The sequence below is a fragment of the Hypomesus transpacificus genome, unplaced genomic scaffold (assembly GCF_021917145.1).
Source record: "Hypomesus transpacificus isolate Combined female unplaced genomic scaffold, fHypTra1 scaffold_30, whole genome shotgun sequence".
Taxonomy (NCBI): Eukaryota; Metazoa; Chordata; class Actinopteri; order Osmeriformes; family Osmeridae; genus Hypomesus; species Hypomesus transpacificus.
This window is the reverse complement of record NW_025813826.1, coordinates 2185399-2204491: the sequence shown is the minus strand read 5'-3', so window position 1 is coordinate 2204491 and position 19093 is coordinate 2185399. Positions and strand designations below refer to the sequence as shown.

Genomic DNA, 19093 nt, shown 5'->3' with positions numbered 1-19093 from the left:
GACCTCCTATTGTTATTTAGCATCCTGTGTTGCTGATTGCAAGGTCCTAACACCGGTGTAAAACTCAGATGCAGCATAGTTTGCACGTTCACCTTATTGTCTTTACCTTCATGTAGCATCACATTGAAAAGTACTCAAATAAGTAGCCTATAATAAATGTAAAGTTTTCTGTAGCTACAGAAAATATTTTTTTGTGTACCGTAATTCGTCAAATATTTTGGCTAACGTTTTAATTTTAAAGTCTTCAAGTTGCGTCAGAAGAATCACATTTCAGTACAATGGACAGCGTCTTGTTAAGTGCAACTTAAGAGATGGTTCTCCTTACGAGCATGTTCGGGAAACGCACGTAAGAAATAACGATGGATCGTTATTTTCATCGTAGAGAACCCTCGTAACAGCTACGATCCATCGTTATCGGGAAACGCACCCCTGATCCAATAATTCACCGCAGCTATTGCAAATTCATTGAGTCTCTGGAGGTTAGGAAAACCACCTTCATCTTGCAGCATTTGGTATAAGTACGAGTTGGTAGTCACCCCTTGGAGCGCCACCATGCTATCCAACTCCACCGTGCCTCTGTCGGTAACTTTCACCAGCCCGGAAGATTTCTTTATCTTTATTTTCCATATTTTGTTCGCAACGAGTGCGGTGCTCCTGGCGGGTTCCGTGGTCATAGGTATATTCAGTACCAAATCTTTGCGACAACAGAACCGCTTCATCTTCATGCTGAACACAAGCATCAGCGACACATTAACTGGCTTTTCAGTTTATTATCTCGGTCTGTTCGACGTCCAAGAAGGTTACCCTTCTAGAAATGGAACATATTACATTTTGCCCTCATTTCTAGGAGTTAATGTCTTAACTTTTCTATTTGCGCAGTTTGACCGCTATTTTGCTGTGTGCCACCCTTTCTTTTACAATCGCTTCATCTCTAGATCTTTTGTAATTGGAGTATGTGCTTTTTGCTGGATTTATACGTATTCTATTCTAACAGTACAAAACATGGTGCCAATCTACCTAGCTGCACAAATTAACGCATTCGGTGTAATGACTCTACAGATTATAGTCATAACCAAATTGCTGATGACTATAAAGTTATACTTCATAGCCAGAAACCAGTTGGGGCGCGAGGTGCCCAGCGCGGAGAGAGACAACAAGAAGGAGTCACTGCGCATCATAGTTTTTGTGGTCATCTGCTTTTTAACATTGTGGTCTCCTTCTTTCGTTAATATAATTGTCAGACAGTTGACTAAAGGGGGCCTCCGGTTTAGGAACGAAGCCACAAATTTGTTCGCCATAATGGCACGTTTTAACGCGCTGGTTACACCGGCACTATATATCTGGGGCAGCCCGGCACTGCGTGCCACCGTGTGGAAAACAATGTGGCGAAGTGTGTGTCCATGCAGGCGGAGAAGAAGGTAAAATATGATTAGCAATTGTTGGGATCCTTTTCAATCCAACCCAGATCGTTTTTTTTGGTCTTTGAGTAAACTCCATTAACAAATGTTGAGAGAATTATTTTTATGATGCTGTTTGTGTATCTCTATAAATATCCACTCCCCTTCCTAACTTTAATTATTCTTTCTAGGATCGGATTTGACAGAGACATTGGGAGAAAACACTGACGAGACATGTGTTACCAATGAAGGATATTGAGGCAGCCGGTTGGAACTTGATATAGGGAAGAGGGACTGGGAGAGGACGAGGTTTGCCTCCCACCTCCCCTGCTGTTCAATGTTGTGAATGTTAACGATGTCAAGGGCCAGGCATCCCTTAATTATGTTGCATATATATATAATAGGCCTACATTGAATTGTGTGATGAATATTGTCTCGTGAAAACGCAATGCTTCTGTCATGAAAATGAGGCGATGAGGAGTGATGACGCTGATTTGAATGATTACGATTTGACTCTTCACAATCAGTATTGGGCTGCATTTAAATACAGATTTCCTAAAATATTGTCATTTTAATGCGTGACATTATCGATGTCTACTCTCGGCTTTCTAAAAGTTTAAATTGGCATAAGGCAGTGTGTGTTTTGGAGTGGGGCAAGCCTGTAATAGCCTATAGGCCTATCGACCTTTCATTTGGAATCATATAGGGCATATTTTGTTAGCTTATGAACAATTTTATTCGGCAAGTAAACAAACAATGACCAAATTGAAGAAATTCACTGAGATTATTCTTTGAAATTGTGTCAATATTTTAAATTCTTAATTAATAGTAATCTAGCCAGGGCTGCGTTTCCCGAGAGCATCGTAAGCGTAAATTGATCGTTGAGTCCATCATCGATGGATCTTAGTTGTCGGGCCGTTTCCCAAAACCATCGTAGCTAAAGAAGCACTTGAAAATCTTCGTAGATTAACGAGAGCTCCAGACCATCGTTAAATGCATCGTAGCAAAGAGACTCAGTGGAGACACACGTAGGCCGACCATGAGAAGATTATTTTGGTTCTCTTTTTACACCAGCTACGATGGAACTGATATTTGTTAGTGAACCATATAAGTTTAAGTGCCGAAAAAATATCTGAATCCGGTTTATTCTCAATAAAATTGAGGTTACATGAAATAATTTTCATGGACATCAGCAGCATTTTGAGAGTGGGGGGGACACATTTTGCCGGGGGGGCTAGGGGTTTCTCCCCCAGAATTTATTTAAAGATGTAGATGCAATTTCCCGCATTCTGGTGCATTTACAACAACTATTTACCATAGTTGTTATACATATACTAAGGGGCTGGACATAAAAATATTTTGAAAACTAAACTTCACAACAAGCAATGGGACATCTTCAACTACCTGTCACCTTTCAGCACTCAGCTCAGCAACAGAGCTGTCTCCACTGCCCCTGCATGCTGCCCCTGCCTCTGACGCACTCTCAATCTCAACTACCTATATCAGGAGACATGGAGATGCATTGAGCATTCTTTTATAATGATAATAATAAGCTTAATGTAGATTGTTTATATGAAGATTTCTGAGATGTAAATCATGTTATCAGCATATCAAATTCGCAATTGGTATAGGTTTAGTAGCCTAATAATTATGTAGGCTACATAAAAAATAGCATCTCCCTAAAGCATGACTGGACAGTTCAGAAATGATCAAATGTGTGTTCAAACCTGCAGTCTTTTCCACAGGTCACATCCTTAGGATGAAAGCTTTCAGAAAATACATAGGTGGTTGCAGAAGGAAATTTGTGACTTAGCTAATGCTATTATAGTCAGAGAATGTCTCATAAGGGTGCTTTGGCCACTGAAGGGAAAACTTGGGCAACTTTGACTTACTTTGCTCTTCCTCGAAAAAACCTTCCTTATGTCCATCTCGTCTGCGGAACAGACAGTCATGTCTGAAGTGCTAGCTGCAAGCGCGATGCGTCAATCAAAGAGTATGGGAGTTCAATCAGCGTGCGTGATGCTGTTTTTCTAGAAAATGTGGAGTGGAATTCTATTGCTATGGGTATTCTCCCTACTGATAAATTGGAACGGATTTGATTGTGAAGCAATGGAAAGATCGCTGGACTAGTATACCTCTTGCACTAATATTTTGATCGCAAATGTGGGGGGGTCCAAACAACTTTTTTTTTAAGTGGGGGGGACGTGACCCCCCCAAGTTACATTGCAGCGATGCCCATGTACTATACAATTGAAATATGGTGGTTATTGTAATGTGCAATAGTAACTAGAAATGCATTAACGAAACGCATTTATGAGTGCAATAACACAACAACAATTGAACATTGAAGATGTTTACTAGAATTATAGGACTGGTAGCACGCCAAGCCCGGTGGATGAAGAGGCTGGTGGCAGAACCGAGCCTGATGTTGGGAGATGGTAGCGCCCAGGAAATGGAAGGACTCCACACTGTTGACTGGGAAGGCACACGGGGTGAAGGGGCTGGGAGGGAGTGAAAACTCACAAAAAAATCATAAAAGCAATTAAAGATAGAGTAAGTCCTGCACCGCTGACTTGTCCCCTCTGGTTGTGGGGAATTGGATGTGGTCTGGGATGTGGCAAAGTAATGCAGTTGTCACAGCTTGCACAGATCTTGAAACTGAGGCCTTGGAGAGCCGATGTCCATCTCCAAGAACCTCCAGAAAACTGCCAGTGGCATAGAGCCTACACTCTCAATAGGGTCGCAGGGTTCAGTGCAAAGGACCTCCTTGTTAGCCTCTGCAGGTCTGCTTCTATGAGGTTCAGGAGCAACATGATATCATGATGTCATCTGACATATCTTACACTCATAATGAGTATAATTGATCAACCATCAATTAAAGTAGAGTTGATTATCCATGTCATAAACAATGAGTCCATCTTGAAGACATGGGGTATTCATTACTTATGTGTTTGTCATTTGTCACAATGTCATTTGTGGCCAATATGTGAGAATCATGAGATTGCAAACATGGTCTTGGAAAGCTGATGGCCTATGCGAGATTGTAGATATAGTCAACATTAGAAAATAAGACAGTACATTTGTTGAATTGAGATGCTTGTATTTGTACATTGAATTATTAAGGCTGCTAGCTGGGACATAACATTTATATGCATGTTTTTTTAACCCAGTAGTTCATTCAAGTAGTAAATATAGGACTCATATATATATTTGCCTATGGAAAGTGGAGTACCAAGAAGAGTTAAAAACCAAGGCACAAGTAATATGAGAAATAGTTTTATGGGAGTTTGTTCTCCCTGCTCCTGCTCCTCACATGGATCTATAAGGTGAAAAAACATGTAAGGATTGGACAGGCAACACTGAATATATGATACAATACACAATTCAGCCTTTACTTAATTTAAATAAACATTGTATGCCTAGGCATAGGTAAGCTAAATTTGACACTACCTTGTTGATTTGGCAGAAGAATAAGCACAGAAATGGAGGGCCTTGTGAACTTCATTTCTTCAAACAAGTTCTTCCTCACCTCAATTTGGAGACGAGCCCACTTAATTTCCAAGGCCTTCTCTTGGTATTTAGTATTTTGTGTCGCTGATTGCAGGGTCCTGACACCAGTGTAAAACTCAGATGCAGCATAGCTGGCACGTTCACCTTGTTTTGCCTTCATGTAGGGACATGCACACGCTATGGCTAAGGTTGCCCGGGCAACTGTCCGTTTGCCCTCCTCGAGTCAAAGTGCCCCTCCAAGGAAAATAAATAAATAATGGTGAATTTAAACAGGTGCAGAATTTAATGTAGACCTAGATTAAAAAAATCGCCACCCAAAACATTTCATAAAGTAGCCTTATTCACTTCCAATCGATAAGCCTATGGGCAACAAGAGTGGAAGTCACAAGGGGGAGGGGGGTGTGCCCCCTACTCTGTTTACTCTGCGGTAGCTACTGCACACGACCGCCACCTGAACCTGCATTTTCTTACACTTAAGAGACGGTCACGGTTGTTTTATTCTGTGTCAATAAAAAACTGCTTTGACGTTGTCAGAAAAGGTGAGTTTTAAGTTGTAGAAATGTATAACAAACAAACAATCATCAAGTTTTATGAAATCAATTAAAATCTTCATAAATCCAGGCTCAGTCTGCCACGTTTAGCCTAAATAATCAGACGGCTAGCTTGCCTATCAGCCAACCAGCCCGTTATACATGCAAATCTTTTGGTAGGAAAACTAAGCTACATGTCCGCTGATGGTTAGTTTATAACATTTTGTTTTAACAATAAGAATAAATGGTAACACTTTAGAATAATGGTCCGTTGTTAACAAGTAGCTATGCAGGAAGTAATAGGTAGTTCTACATTAACACCGAATTTAATACTACTAACTAATATGGAACCAAGATTAACTAAGCAGTAAGTAATAGCTAATTTACAACAAAGGTAGTTCCTTGGTAGGTATTTGGTTATTACTAAATAAATGCATCCTCTTGAGAACTACTTGTGAATTATGACCAATTAAGAAAGAATAACCAATGAATTACTAATCACAAAAGTAACATGTCTAAAAAGTGGTTGTTTTACTCATAACATGGTCATAACTTTTCAAAAGCTTGTGCCTCAAATGGGTTCTTTGTGGAAACCAGTTTATGAATATTATATCCCCCAAATACGTTGACTACAGGTTGAGATTTTGCCTACTCTTACCAAAGGATGGACGAATGTTCTCTGTTTATTTCAAACTTAAACATGGCATAATACAAATAATGATAATTTGTTTAACATTTTTAATAATTAGGAAGTGATGCTGACACTCATGTTTGTATTAGTTTGCTATTATGAGCTCTTGAGTGTCAGTTCAATGTCTCAGACTCCAAAGACCTACCTTTATGTTACAGTAGCCGCCTGAGGAGGACTTCTCTTTAGGATATGAATATAAACATTGATGTTCTCTTTTCAAAAACAATTTGCATCCTGCATTTATGTTGCGATAAGCGCAAAACCGCATCTTCCAGATTACAATGTTTGTTAGAATATCACTAGTGCCTCACAGAAATGTATGCCTGTACCGTATGTGTCAAATATAAAGTTAGACTTATTATAGGCCTATTACTTGTGAAAACCAGTAAAACTCTTCACTAATTACTCAAGCGTTACCTTGTCATCCTGCAGGAACTACTTGTGATGTGGACCATTATTTTAAAGTGAAAAACATGTTAACTCCTCACTAATTACTCAAGCGTTACCTTGTTATCCTGCAGGAACTACTTGTGATGTGGACCATTATTTTAAAGTGAGAAACATGTTAATTCCTCACTAATTACTCAAGTGTTACATAGTCATCCTGCAGGAACTACTTATGATGTGGACCATTATTTTAAAGTGACAAACATGTTAACTCCTCACTAATTACTTAAGCGTTACCTTGTAATCCTGCAGTAACTACTTGTGATGTGGACCATTATTTTAAAGTGAAAAGCATGTTAACACCTCACTAACTTGTCACCTCACAAGATATACAACATAAAACAACTGCAGTGATTGGATAACATTTCTTTTAATTATATGCACTGGAAGATTTCCATGAAGTCGAAAATCCTACATAATGCAAAAATGCACATGGGCATGCAAGAATAAAGCATTTTGTAAAATATGTCTGAATTAAACATTCTTTGTTTTGCACAATGATGAAACCTAGCATTTAAACAAAAATTCTGTATTTTGGAATTAAACATTAAACACACTCAACAAAATGTGATGATAAACTGAGTCAAACATAATGGCTAAATAAGTAATAAGTAAGTACATGGCTAACCCTAACCCAAATCAACGTATAGGCCTATCCACTACAACAGCAACGCTCCCAAAGGAATAAAAATGATTAAGGAAGAAAGAACAAATGGCAGGACCATAAAATAACATGCTAGATAACCCAATTCAGAGAACAGGAACATGGCCCAAAACGCTAGCTACAGTTGTGGCTAGCTTGTAAAAAGTCCCTCATACAAACTGTGCAATCGAAATTTGCACTAATTCTACAATTCCAAATTTGCACTAATTCTACAATTCCAAATTCTAGTGAAATTCACCTAGTCGTTGTTGTCGTATGTTAGCCAAATACTGGATATTTACAATCCATAAAAATGTGCCACTGCCAAATGATTTCGCGCTTCAAACTCACTCGTTGACGTTGCACCAGTATAGGTTTAGAGGAAAACATGACATGGATAAAGGACAAATAGGTTTTGGTAAGCCAAGTCGACTGGATTTGGAAAATGGACCGGCCGTGATTTGATATTTTCTGAGCTGTAGAAAGACCTAATAGCAGACACATCGAAATTGCCCGCATAATCATACAGTATGATCAAATATTGGGGAGGACGTGTCCCATAATCATACAGTATGATCAAATATTGGGGGGACCTGTCCCATAATCATACAGGGACGTGTTATAACGTTAATATTCATAAACTGGTTTCCACAAAGAACTAATTTCAGGCACAAGCTTTTGAAATGTTATGACCATGTTAAGAGTAAAAAACAAAACAATTGTTCACTTTGTAGACGTTACTTTTGTGATTAGTAATTCATTGGTTATTCTTTCTTGATTGGTCATAGTTCACAAGTAGTTCTCAATGAGGATATATTTATTTAGTAATAATCAAATACCTACCAAGGAACTACCTTCGTACTAAATTCGCTATTACTTACTGCTTAGTTAATCTTGGTTCCATATTAGTTAATAGTATTAAATTCAGTGTTAATGTAGAACTACTTATTACTTCCTGCATAGCTACTCATTAACAACGGACCATTATTCTAAAGTGTTACCGAATAAATGATGGAAGTAATGCATTACATGAATTATTATCATTAGTAGGCAGGCAATTTCTTATTTTTTTTGCGGGGGGGGGGGGCTTTTTTCCAGCCAGAGCAACTGCCCTTCAAAATTCCTGTGCACGTCCCTGAGCATCATACAAAGTAGCCTACATTGAAAAGTACAAAAATAAGTAGCCTATAGTAAATGTAAGTACTACAATAAGTAGCCTATATTAAATGTAAAGTTTTCTGTAGCGACAAAAAATATATTTGGTGTACCGTAATTTGTCAAGTATTTTGGTTAACGTTTTAATTTTAAAGTCTTAAAGTTGCGTCAGAAGAATCACATTTCGGTACAATGGACAGTCTTGTTAAGTGCAACTTAAGAGATACGTAAGATGGTTTGTCCTTACGAGCATGTTCAGGAAACGCACAAGAAATAACGATGGATCGTTATTTTGATCGTGGAGAACCCTCGTAACCAGGGGCGCCGCCAGGAATTCTAGGCCCCATGAAAAAGAAAATATAGTTATATTTTTGGATCATTTTTATTAGTTTTTCAATTTTTTGGGGCCCCTGTCAGTCAGGGGCCCTTAGAATCGTCCTAACCTTTCCCCCCTATACGGCGCCCCTGCTCGTAACAGCTACGATCCATCGTTATCGGGAAACACATCCCTGTTCGTTTGAACACATTATTTTAGTGTAAATAATACAGCCACGCAGAAAATGTTTGGGCCAAATCAAAAGGAATGCCAAGTGCTAGGCCTATTGCATGTTTCAAAATTTCTCTCTCTCTCTATTTGAATAGATCAACCATTTGAAATTAGCGTGACATGTGGTCCTCCTGAACTTGCGCAAAGTTAAGCTTCATTAGGTTTATGTTCATTGAATCTCCAGGGCCCGGTTTTTCAAAAGTAATCCTAAACTTGGATTTTGGATAACAGATTGGATCAAGTCTTGAAAATGGGTTTTTCAAAAAGAAAAAACGGATTACATAATCGGATTAGATCACGTAATCCAATCTTGGTTTTGATCCGGATCAAACCTTTAGTTTGGGTTTTTCAGAACTTTTTTGTAGGATTTGGATCACTTTGATCAAAAAAATCGGGATTAAACTGATCCCATCTGAAGGGTGGATTCAGCATAGATTTCATACCCAAAATGTAATGAAAACGTAAAAACATGTATCAAATAATACTATATTTGGATCATGCAGTATCTGATAAGATATCCTATTTATAAGGTTTCATTTGTACATCCGTCAGGCTACAGTGATTAGATAGGCTTTAACATATTCAGCCTCAAGAGTTGTGGCCTCATAAAATAATCCCCCAAACAGCTGTCAAAATTGACCAAAAACAATCAATTTTATTCTGTCACTAATTGTTATATATATTCATGGCAATCACTGATTTTTGAAATCCAAAACAAATCCAAATCAGAAATAGTGTCTAAGTATTGCTTTCCTTGTTGCACGTCCTGTTTGCTTGTTCTGGCAGAATGCAGGAGGTTGGTTAGGGTCTCCAAGGGGCTCAAGGCCGATATATGCTTCTGCGTTTTTCGAAAAACGGACACATGGGAACGCCCTCGTCTCCGTGGAACGCCCTCTACAAGCTCTCCGTCAGCCCTCTACGAGCCTCTACGAGCCTCGGAGAGCTTGACGTGCACCTCCTGAATTTTCTAACTATCCGTTGTAATTTTAGAGAGCTACGGAGAGCTACGGAGAGCTACGGAGAGCTACGGAGACCCCCTTGGCTGTGATTGGTCAGTATTAAGAACCGCTTGCGTCAGGGGTGGGGTTGCCGTGAAAAACAGGACGAACAGAATCCTTTGACCGCTATTGCTGTAAGTTTTTACAATTCATATTTCAGCTAAACAGTACATGTAAATCAGCATCTGAATTAAAATGTGACGAGAAATGGGCAGTGTAGTTGCTGAAAATGTGCATATTTTATTGATGAAACGGCTAATTTGTAAATTTGCTCCGACTTCTCGGTAACCTAGGTAAATAAACACTCGACTAGGTCTCACAAAAAACGTTGCGCCACCTACTCTTCTGGCGGTGAATTGTTTTCAGCACCCACAGCCTACGTATAACCATAAACGCAGTCTATCCATCCGTATCCGTGCGTATCCGTGCGCCCGCCCATCCGTAAACGGAGACGCAGAAGCATATTTCGGCCTTCAGGTTCATCATTGTCAGCACAGAGAGGGACATTGCGCTTAGTAGCGATGTTGTGTAGGACACACAGGCAAGGGTTATGTTGCATGCTTTCTGTGGTACCACAGACCAAATCAAATTGTGGTGGAAGAATCTTAAGGCCAGGGCAACAAAGGACCATGCTGAAGCCAAAAACCCACAAACAGGCAACAAGCCATTTAAGAGGTGAGATTACACCGATGTGGTCCTCGACATCATTGGAGGTGAGAAGTCGCTAGCTCTCCATGGTATTGAAGGTGTTGTAGGGGATAGCTAGCCTTGGATTGAGGAGGAGGAGAATCTGACAGTTCCTCCTGAGGCTGATCCAGAGAGCGTATTTATATTGGATCTCAGCTCTATTCCTGAGGAAGAAGCTGGATCCTCATTGGTTGAGCCAGTGGTAGTTGCCACTAGCCTGGCTGCCAGCCCAACTTCTCCCCGCCCACAAAAAAATGTGTTCGGGAAGTTGGGTCTGGAGGGTCTCGTATTGGGGACAACTGCAGAAAACCAGAATCGGGACGGACCAATGAAATTGCCAGGGCGGGCTTTATACGATGGACAGATGATCAACAGTAACGTAATCAACAATGTCACAAAAGAGCGCTTGGCTTGAATTCGTTTTCAACAAACAACATATTACGTTGCTCTGATTGGTTGTAGGTCTATCCAATTGAGCGAAGAGGCATTTGTTTTACGAGTTCGGTTGAAACACGCCCCGTAGTCACAGCCCAACGGACAGTTTTCAGACTCATATTCTAACTAGAATTATGAGTATGACAACGTCAGGCTAAGTTGCCACAGGATCTCAGAAGAAAAGCTTAAAGCGCCCTTCATCAAACAAACATGAGGATTACAATGCACTTCTGCAAAAAGAGACTGAAAGGGCAGAAGCACAGCTTCGTCTGGCAGAGGAACAAACTGCAACAAACCAAGGCCAGACTTGAAATCCACCTCCTAAAGGCTACGCGCAGACAAGCGTATTTACATTTACATTTAGTCATTTAGCAGACGCTCTTGTCCAGAGCGACCTACAGTAAGTACAGGGACATTCCCCCCGAGGCAAGTAGGGTGAAGTGCCTTGCCCAAGGGCACAACGTCATTTGGCACGGTGGGGAATCGATCTGGCAACCTTCTGATTACTAGCCCAACTCCCTCACCGCTCAGCCATCTGACCCCACCCATGTATTTGACATTAAGTCCTTTTTTTAAATGTAATACATCTATATTTGAAACTTGTTATGAATATCCAAAATGTACAGTGTATGTGTTGTAGGTCTCAGATGAGCAGACTGCTGGAAGAGGATGGGGTGGGTTTTAAAAACAATTTTATGCTATTCTCCCACAATTAATAGACGAGGACCAAACAGGATTTGTAAAAAGCCGACAAACGCATGACAATATTAGAAGGACTCTACATTTGATGGATAGAATGGAAAGGGAAAATAAAAAGGCAGTAGTGCTAAGCCTCTACGCCGAAAAGGCTTTTGATCGGGTCAATTGGCAATTCCTGTATCAAACTTGAATAAAACTTGATCCTGTATCAAAATGAGCAATCTGTAGATCTAATAAGAACACTTTATCAACAGCCAACAGCAAAAATTAAAATGTATGGGTCATTATCTCCATCATTTGTATTACAAAGAGGAACTAGACAAGGTTGTTGTCTCAGCCCCACATTATTTGCTTTTTATATTGAACCCCTAGCCCAGACAATCCGTCAACATGAACAACTACAAGGCATCACAATCGGACATAGAGATCATTTAATTAGTTTATTCGCGGACGATATTTTGGTCCATTTAGTCGATCCTGAGAAGTAGTTCCCCATATTGATGGACATCCTCGAAGAATTTAATTATTATGCTGGTTACAAACTAAATATTACAAAGACACACCCTTTGTCATTTAATTACAAGCCTTCAGAAGAAATAAAACATAGGCATGATTTAAAATGGGATATGGAAGAAATAAAATATTTAGGCGTAATCATTACAAAAAATTTGAACAGATTATACGAGGCAAACTATAATTTGATTAATCAGAATATAAAAAAGGATATTGAACGATGGTCCACCTATCCATTGGATTTTGGCAGTAAGATAAATGTAATTAAAATGAACATGTTGCCTAGATTGCTATACCTGTTTCAAGCTTTGCCAGTTGGGGTTCCTAAACACCAGTTCTTTACCTGGGATAGACTTATTTCTAGGTTTATCTGGGATGGAAAGAAGCCTAGAATAAGATACACAACACTGCTGTTGGCCAAGCATAAAGCAGGTATGGCACTCCCAAATCCCAAAGATTACTTTTATGCAGCTCAGTTCCATCCCCTTTTTCTGTGGTGTAATGATAACTATTTTGCTAGATGGAAGGAAATTGAGACATATGTTGAGGGTTATCAGATCCAGTTGGTTTTAGGAGAAAAAGAAATCCCCCTATTAGTCAAAAGTCAAATAGATTCAATAACCTCCGGCTCACTGGAGTTTTGGTTTGATTTTGTAAGGCAATTCAAACTAAGGAAAGACCAGAAAGTACTTGGATGGTTAGCCTTTGACACTCAATTTAGACCAGGAGAAAATGATGCCATATTTAAGCAATGGGGAGTAAAAGGTATTAAGGCAGTGTGTACACTGATGGAAAAAAACAAAGAATTACAGACTTTCTAAAAACTAAACATTTTCTCTTCATAATCGTGACTTATTTAGGTATATACAATTTAGAGATTATTATAATAAAGAATTGAAGATGGATGTTTCTCACGAAATAAACCCAGTTATAAAGAATATGATCAATGCATATAAACCAAATAGTAAAAGTATAAAAGTAATCTCCATGTTTTATGACAGTATTATGGAATGTAAGGGCAACTCAACGTTGTATCTAAAATTAAGGTGGGAAAAAGAATTAAATGTAGACATTTCATCAGATGTATGGTACGATATGTGTGAAACTCAACATACTTCCACAAATTCCCAACAACTGAGGGTTTTCAACTGGAAAAATTTGGTGCGGTTTTTTAAGTACACCTAAAATCAGCAGTAAAGCATCTTCAACACCCCAACCATTTTGGAGACAGTGTGGCTGCTTAGAAGCACACCACACACATATTTTTTGGAGTTGTGAAAAACTGAAGTCATTTTGGAAAGAGGTACATTTAATCTTAATTAATGTGCTTGGATATAAGATTCCTTTGTCATGCACTGTCTTGTACTTAGGTCACATTTCACTGGTTACTCTACAGAGGGACAGATACTTGGTAAAAGTACTCCTTACAGCAGCAAGGAAAACCATAACTAGAAGCTGGTATAAACCTGATTCACCTAAACAGCAACAATGGTTTGATGTCATTCAGGAAATAAGGACAATGGAACGACTGACTTGTGTGATACGTTTGAGGTTAGATTTGTATGCTAAGAGATGGCAGAAGTGGATACTTTACTTCGACGAACTATAAGGACACTGGCTCACAGTCTGTTTGCATTCAAGTGTAAGGCAGCTACTTGAGCTGCGCTCAATCTTTAAATAGGTATGTATTTCATCTTTTTATCTACACCAAGTTTTCCCGCAGGCTCCGTTTTTGTTTGTTTTTGTTATAATTGTTTGTTCATTACTGTATGTTTGTTTTATCTGCACTGAATTAACATCTGCAAGTTGATCTTACTATGTGTAGTTGAGATGTGCTAAAAACTCAATAAAAACGAAAGTATAAAAATAAAAAAAATGTGTGTGTTTTCCTTTCAAATACAAATAAACTTATATTGACCCCACACTGGCTATTATACTTGTTGCTCTTTACATATCTATGGTTCTACATTGTAATTTCCTATCCTGTTTGAGCACTGATTATCCAGATTTGGTGATCCTGAAAAGTTCCTATCCGGATCAGATTGATCCAATCCGATGTTGCTTTGAAAAACTGGCTCAAAAGTAAACTAGATTACGTGATCACGGATCGCAAAAAAAAGGATTACTAAATCCGGATCAATTTTATCCGGATTGAACCTTTTGAAAAACCGGGCCCAGAGGTTTGTTCAAGACTTGCAAAACTCTTTCACCTTGCTGTAGGATTTAGTACAAGTAGTTCTAGTTGGTAGTTTGTGTCTCATAGAGCACCACCATACTCTCCAACTCAACCATACCGCTGTCCGTTATTCATCAGCCCGGAAGATGTATTTATCTTTATTTTCCACTAGAGCACAGTGCCCGTGATGCAGTTGGTGATCCTTGAACTATAGTTAGTGTATGGTGCCCGTGATCAAATTGGTGGCACACACACACATTTCTGGAGTTATAGATGGGCACAGTGCCTGCGCTGATGTCGGACACGCACAGATTTCGGGAATTATAGATTTAAAGTGCAGTGCCCGTGATGCAGCTGGTGATGACAGTGGTTTTGGTGCCTATATTTGACAAATATTGGATCACAATTGAAATTCTCTGTCATCTCTGAAGTACTTTTTCAACCTCTGTATCTATTTTAGTCAAATTGCCAATTCTGTGGTAGCCTACAGTCATGCAAATTATTATGTAGCTTTCATTTGTCTGCTGTTTCCTATGTTATAAATTGATTGTTGATCAAAATGTAGGCTACTGTATAGGTTATCTGTTAAATTGCCTTATACCATCACAAACATCTAAACATTTAGTTAATAACAGAAGTCATTACATGCACAATGGTTGAGCCAGATGTCATATTTGTAGGCCTAAATCACCATACAGCGTTTGTAGCTATATTTGCAATGTTAAGGCAGTTTTTACATCAGTAAACACATTAATTCATGTAACAAAATCCACAGATCTATAGGCTACTGAAAGTATCCATATACTGTTGTTCAATTAGCTAGCCAGCACCTTTTAAAGCAGCTGAATATCAGTTGTAAAGGCAAATTCGCTTCTTAATAACTAAAGAGTTGCGAGAGTGCATGTGTTTTGTTATATGTTTGGAAACTGCTAGTGCAGCTCGGATTTAAGACGGATTCGAGAGACCGCAGATAGAGTGTGGCTTGTCTGGGTTGTTATATATGTGGAAACTACAAGTGCAGCTCGGATCTAAGACGGATTCGAAAGACCGCAGATAGAGTGTGGCTTGTCTGGGATGTTATGTGTGGAAACTGCAAGTGGCAGCTCAGGTCTAAGACGAATTCGAAAGACCGCAGAAAGAGTGTGGCTTGTCTGGGTTGTTATATGTTTGGAAACTGCACAAGGCAGCTTGGATCTAAGACGGATTCGAGAGACCGCAGATAGAGTGCGGCTTGTCTGGGTTGTTATATGTTTGGAAACTTCAAGTGCAGCTCGGATCTAAGACGGATTCGAGAGACCGCAGAAAGAGTGTGGCTTGTCTGGGTTGTTATATATGTGGAAACTGCAAGTGGCAGCTAGGGTCTAAGACGGATTCGAGAGACTGCAGATAGAGTGTGGCTTGTCTGGGTTGTTATATGTTTGGAAACTGCACGAGGCAGCTCGGATCCAAGACGGATTCGAGAGACTGCAGATAGAGTGCGGTTAGTCTGGTTTGTTATATGTTTTAGATCTATTACTTTTATCACTTGTATTATTGTTTTTGTTGATTTTATGTAAAGCACCTTGAGCTGTAATTCCTGTATGAAATGTGCTATATAAATAAATTCTACTTACTTGCTTACTTACTAAACAGAATTTCCCTATTTTGCTTACAAGCTTAGTTAAATTTCATTGTGAATGCCTTTGTTAATCGCAAAATGTTGAGTTCTACTGGGCCCAGGTGTTCTTCACTTTTTTGGATACAATCACAGAGGAACTCAGAAGAAGCTTTAAAGGTCACATTACATGAAAACTTCACTTTAGGAGGTTATTTAACATAAATATGAGTTCCCCTAGCCTGCCTTTGGTCCCCCAGTGGCTAGAATTTTCGATAGGTGTAAACCAAGCCCTGGGTGTTCTTCTCCGCCTTTGAGAAAATGAAGGCTTAAACGCTCTGTTTGAAAATCTATTCCTTGCGACGTCACAAGGAGCCAGATAATCTGGCCCGCCCATGAAAAAGTGAGCTACGATCGTGCGAAGGCAAGTGCGATATCGTTTTTTCCTGGAGAGACATCATGGCTAGCATACGAACAAAGCATGCTCAGTGTTTGGATGTACAAATCAAAAGTATTTTTTTTTTGTTCCTTCATCCAAGCCTCTGCACAACCAGTAACTTAATGTTATTTTTGCTGGAAATGCGCCGACACAACTTCCAAAAGTTTTGTATGTCTGCGCCAAACATTTCAGCCACTACTGTTTCCTCAACTTGAGCCAACACAAAGCTGGCCATGCTGAAATTAAATTCTGGATAATTACTAAATCTCCTTGGTCTGGCTACAAACCTTGGACAAGTAAGTTAACTAACGCTATATCATTTTGTTGCTTTATGTTATGTTATTAGGTGTAGGGGAGTCAGGTGGCTGAACGGTGAGGGCTGGTAATCTGAACACGCCAGTTCGATTTCCGGCCGAGCCAAAATGACGTTGTGTCCTTGGGCAAGGCACTTCACCCTGTAGTTACTGTAAGTCGCTCTGGATAAGAGCGTCTGCTAAATGACTAAATGTAAATGTAGACCCTATAACTAACTAAAATGAGACACAACGCCGGGTTGGTACAGATGACTGGCGCTTTACTGAAACGTGTTCATCTGTACTTCGTACAACTCCCAACCTCCTAGACTCTAGGGGGCAGCCTTCATTCACTAACATAACATCCCCCTTTCTACGTTCTGCAATAACCATTTAAGCTGAGTATCAAATAGTCTTTGTTTTACTGTTAACTCGTGATTGAACTCTTTCTTCCTTTTCTTCAATGTAATACTCTAAACCTGTAATATTCTTTCCCTTCAACCAAAGGTTCACAACAGAAATTACTCTCAAGACCCTCCTCCACATGAAACTTGAGCACTTTTTTTTCTCAATACACCAAACCTGTAACATACAGACATATATATTTTTACAGATAAATACACTTTTTTTTTTACAAAACACTGAACATCACACAACTAACTATGAAGGTGAGGTAAACCGCTTAGTCCTTCAAATGAGTGAGGGGATTATTCTGCCCCTTGGGCCACTCAGTACTCTAACTAGTAAGAAAGTCTCTCAGGTGTCCTGGTACTCTTCTCTCTCTAGTCGGGTATCTCTTTTGACCAGGACTGCTGGGCTCCAAGAGTTCCTGTTCGGCAGGATTGTGCACTACTGGCAGTTGTTCTGCAGCAGCGGTGTCCGGTGGAGCATCAGGCGAGTCCTCAGGCTCTCCTGGGCCAACAGATGTGTTGACGAGATGCCCTCGATTACGGCGAAGAACTCTGCTGGGGGTCTCCACCAGGTAGGACCTCAGTGTGTGGGCAGTTTTCAGCACTGTCCCTCATTCCTTGGTGTCTGACACCCAGACATGATCTCCAGTGTTGAGCCCAGGCAGATGGTGAGCTGTATGTCGTCTGTTGAAGTTGCGCTGCTGTCTCCTTTTGCTGTCTTGCTCCTTTTGTCTTAACTGCTGCAGATTCGTCCATCTGGGACGGAGAGAAGATGGTACAACAGGCAATATGGTTCTAAGGCGTCTACCCATCAGCAGTTCAGCTGGGCTATGACCATTGGATAGAGGGGTGGCTCGGTAGGTCATGAGTGCTAGATATGGGTCAGACTCTGCTCGTTCTGCTTCCCCGTTACTCTGAGGGAATAGGAGGTATTGGTGCTGATTCCACTCAAAAAGATTGGCTCCTACAACCTCCCATGGTCTCTCTGGGATGTCAGAAGGCATCAGTGGCTCCTTATGGTGGACTCTGTGCCTCGCACAGGTGTCACACGTTTCTACCAGTTTCTTGAGCTGGGTGCTTAAACCTGGCCAGCAGACTGATTGTCTGGCTCTGTCCCGGCACTTGACTATGCCGAGGTGGCCCGCATGCAGTTTCTCCAGTATGTCGGCCTGTAATGTTTTCGGTATGACAAGTCTTTTATTTCTCAGTAACAGGCCTTTTTCCACTGTTAGCTCTCCTGCAAACGGTGCATACTGACAAATTCTCCCCTCTATTCTAAATCTATCAGGCCATCCTTCATGGCAGTACTTTTTCACTTCCTGTAGTACTTTGTCTCTGTCTTGGTGTACTTTGATTTCTTGTAGTCTTGTCTCAGTGTCTGGCAAGCTGGACATGGTCATGTTGACATACTGGTTCAGCTGCGTTTCCAGGTGAGTATCAGGCTCTCCTTTCTGGGGAGCTCTTGACAGGACGTCTGCAGTGGCCATGAGTTTTCCGGGCACATGCGCAATTGTGTAACGATATCGCATTAGTCTCATACGCAGTCTCTGGATTCGTGGAGGAAGTTCGTCCAGGTCTTTTACCCCTAACAGCGGTACAAGTGGTTTGTGGTCGGTTTCTATGTGGAAGTCTATGCCGACCAGAAAGTCTGAGAATCGTTCGCATGCCCATGTGACTGCTAGGGCTTCTTTCTCGATCTGGGCATATCTTCTTTCTGTGTCACTGAGGGAACGTGAAGGCAGGGTTTTTCCTACATAGAGTAAATGTTGATGCGCGCCAAAGCCGTTTTCCCGAGCGCCAATGACAAATCCCGAGCGCCAAAGGCAAAAAAAGTCAGCGATGAAGAAAAAATAAAACCTGTGTTCATCACGCGTGCAATGCATGTCAGCGAATGTTCTCAATAGTATGTTTCAAGTAGGCTACAGCCGA

General features: G+C 40.3%; 1 protein-coding gene across 1 annotated transcript; it reads left to right on the top strand.

Moving 5' to 3' along the window:
* The first annotated feature begins 552 nt into the window (after nucleotides 1-552).
* On the top strand, nucleotides 553-18009 carry LOC124463568 (C5a anaphylatoxin chemotactic receptor 1-like). The gene is made up of 3 exons (XM_047015317.1): nucleotides 553-1418; nucleotides 17562-17736; nucleotides 17911-18009. Exons 1-3 carry the CDS (start codon nucleotides 553-555, stop codon nucleotides 18007-18009), a joined length of 1140 nt encoding a protein of 379 aa, XP_046871273.1.
* Nucleotides 18010-19093: the final 1084 nt, after the last annotated feature.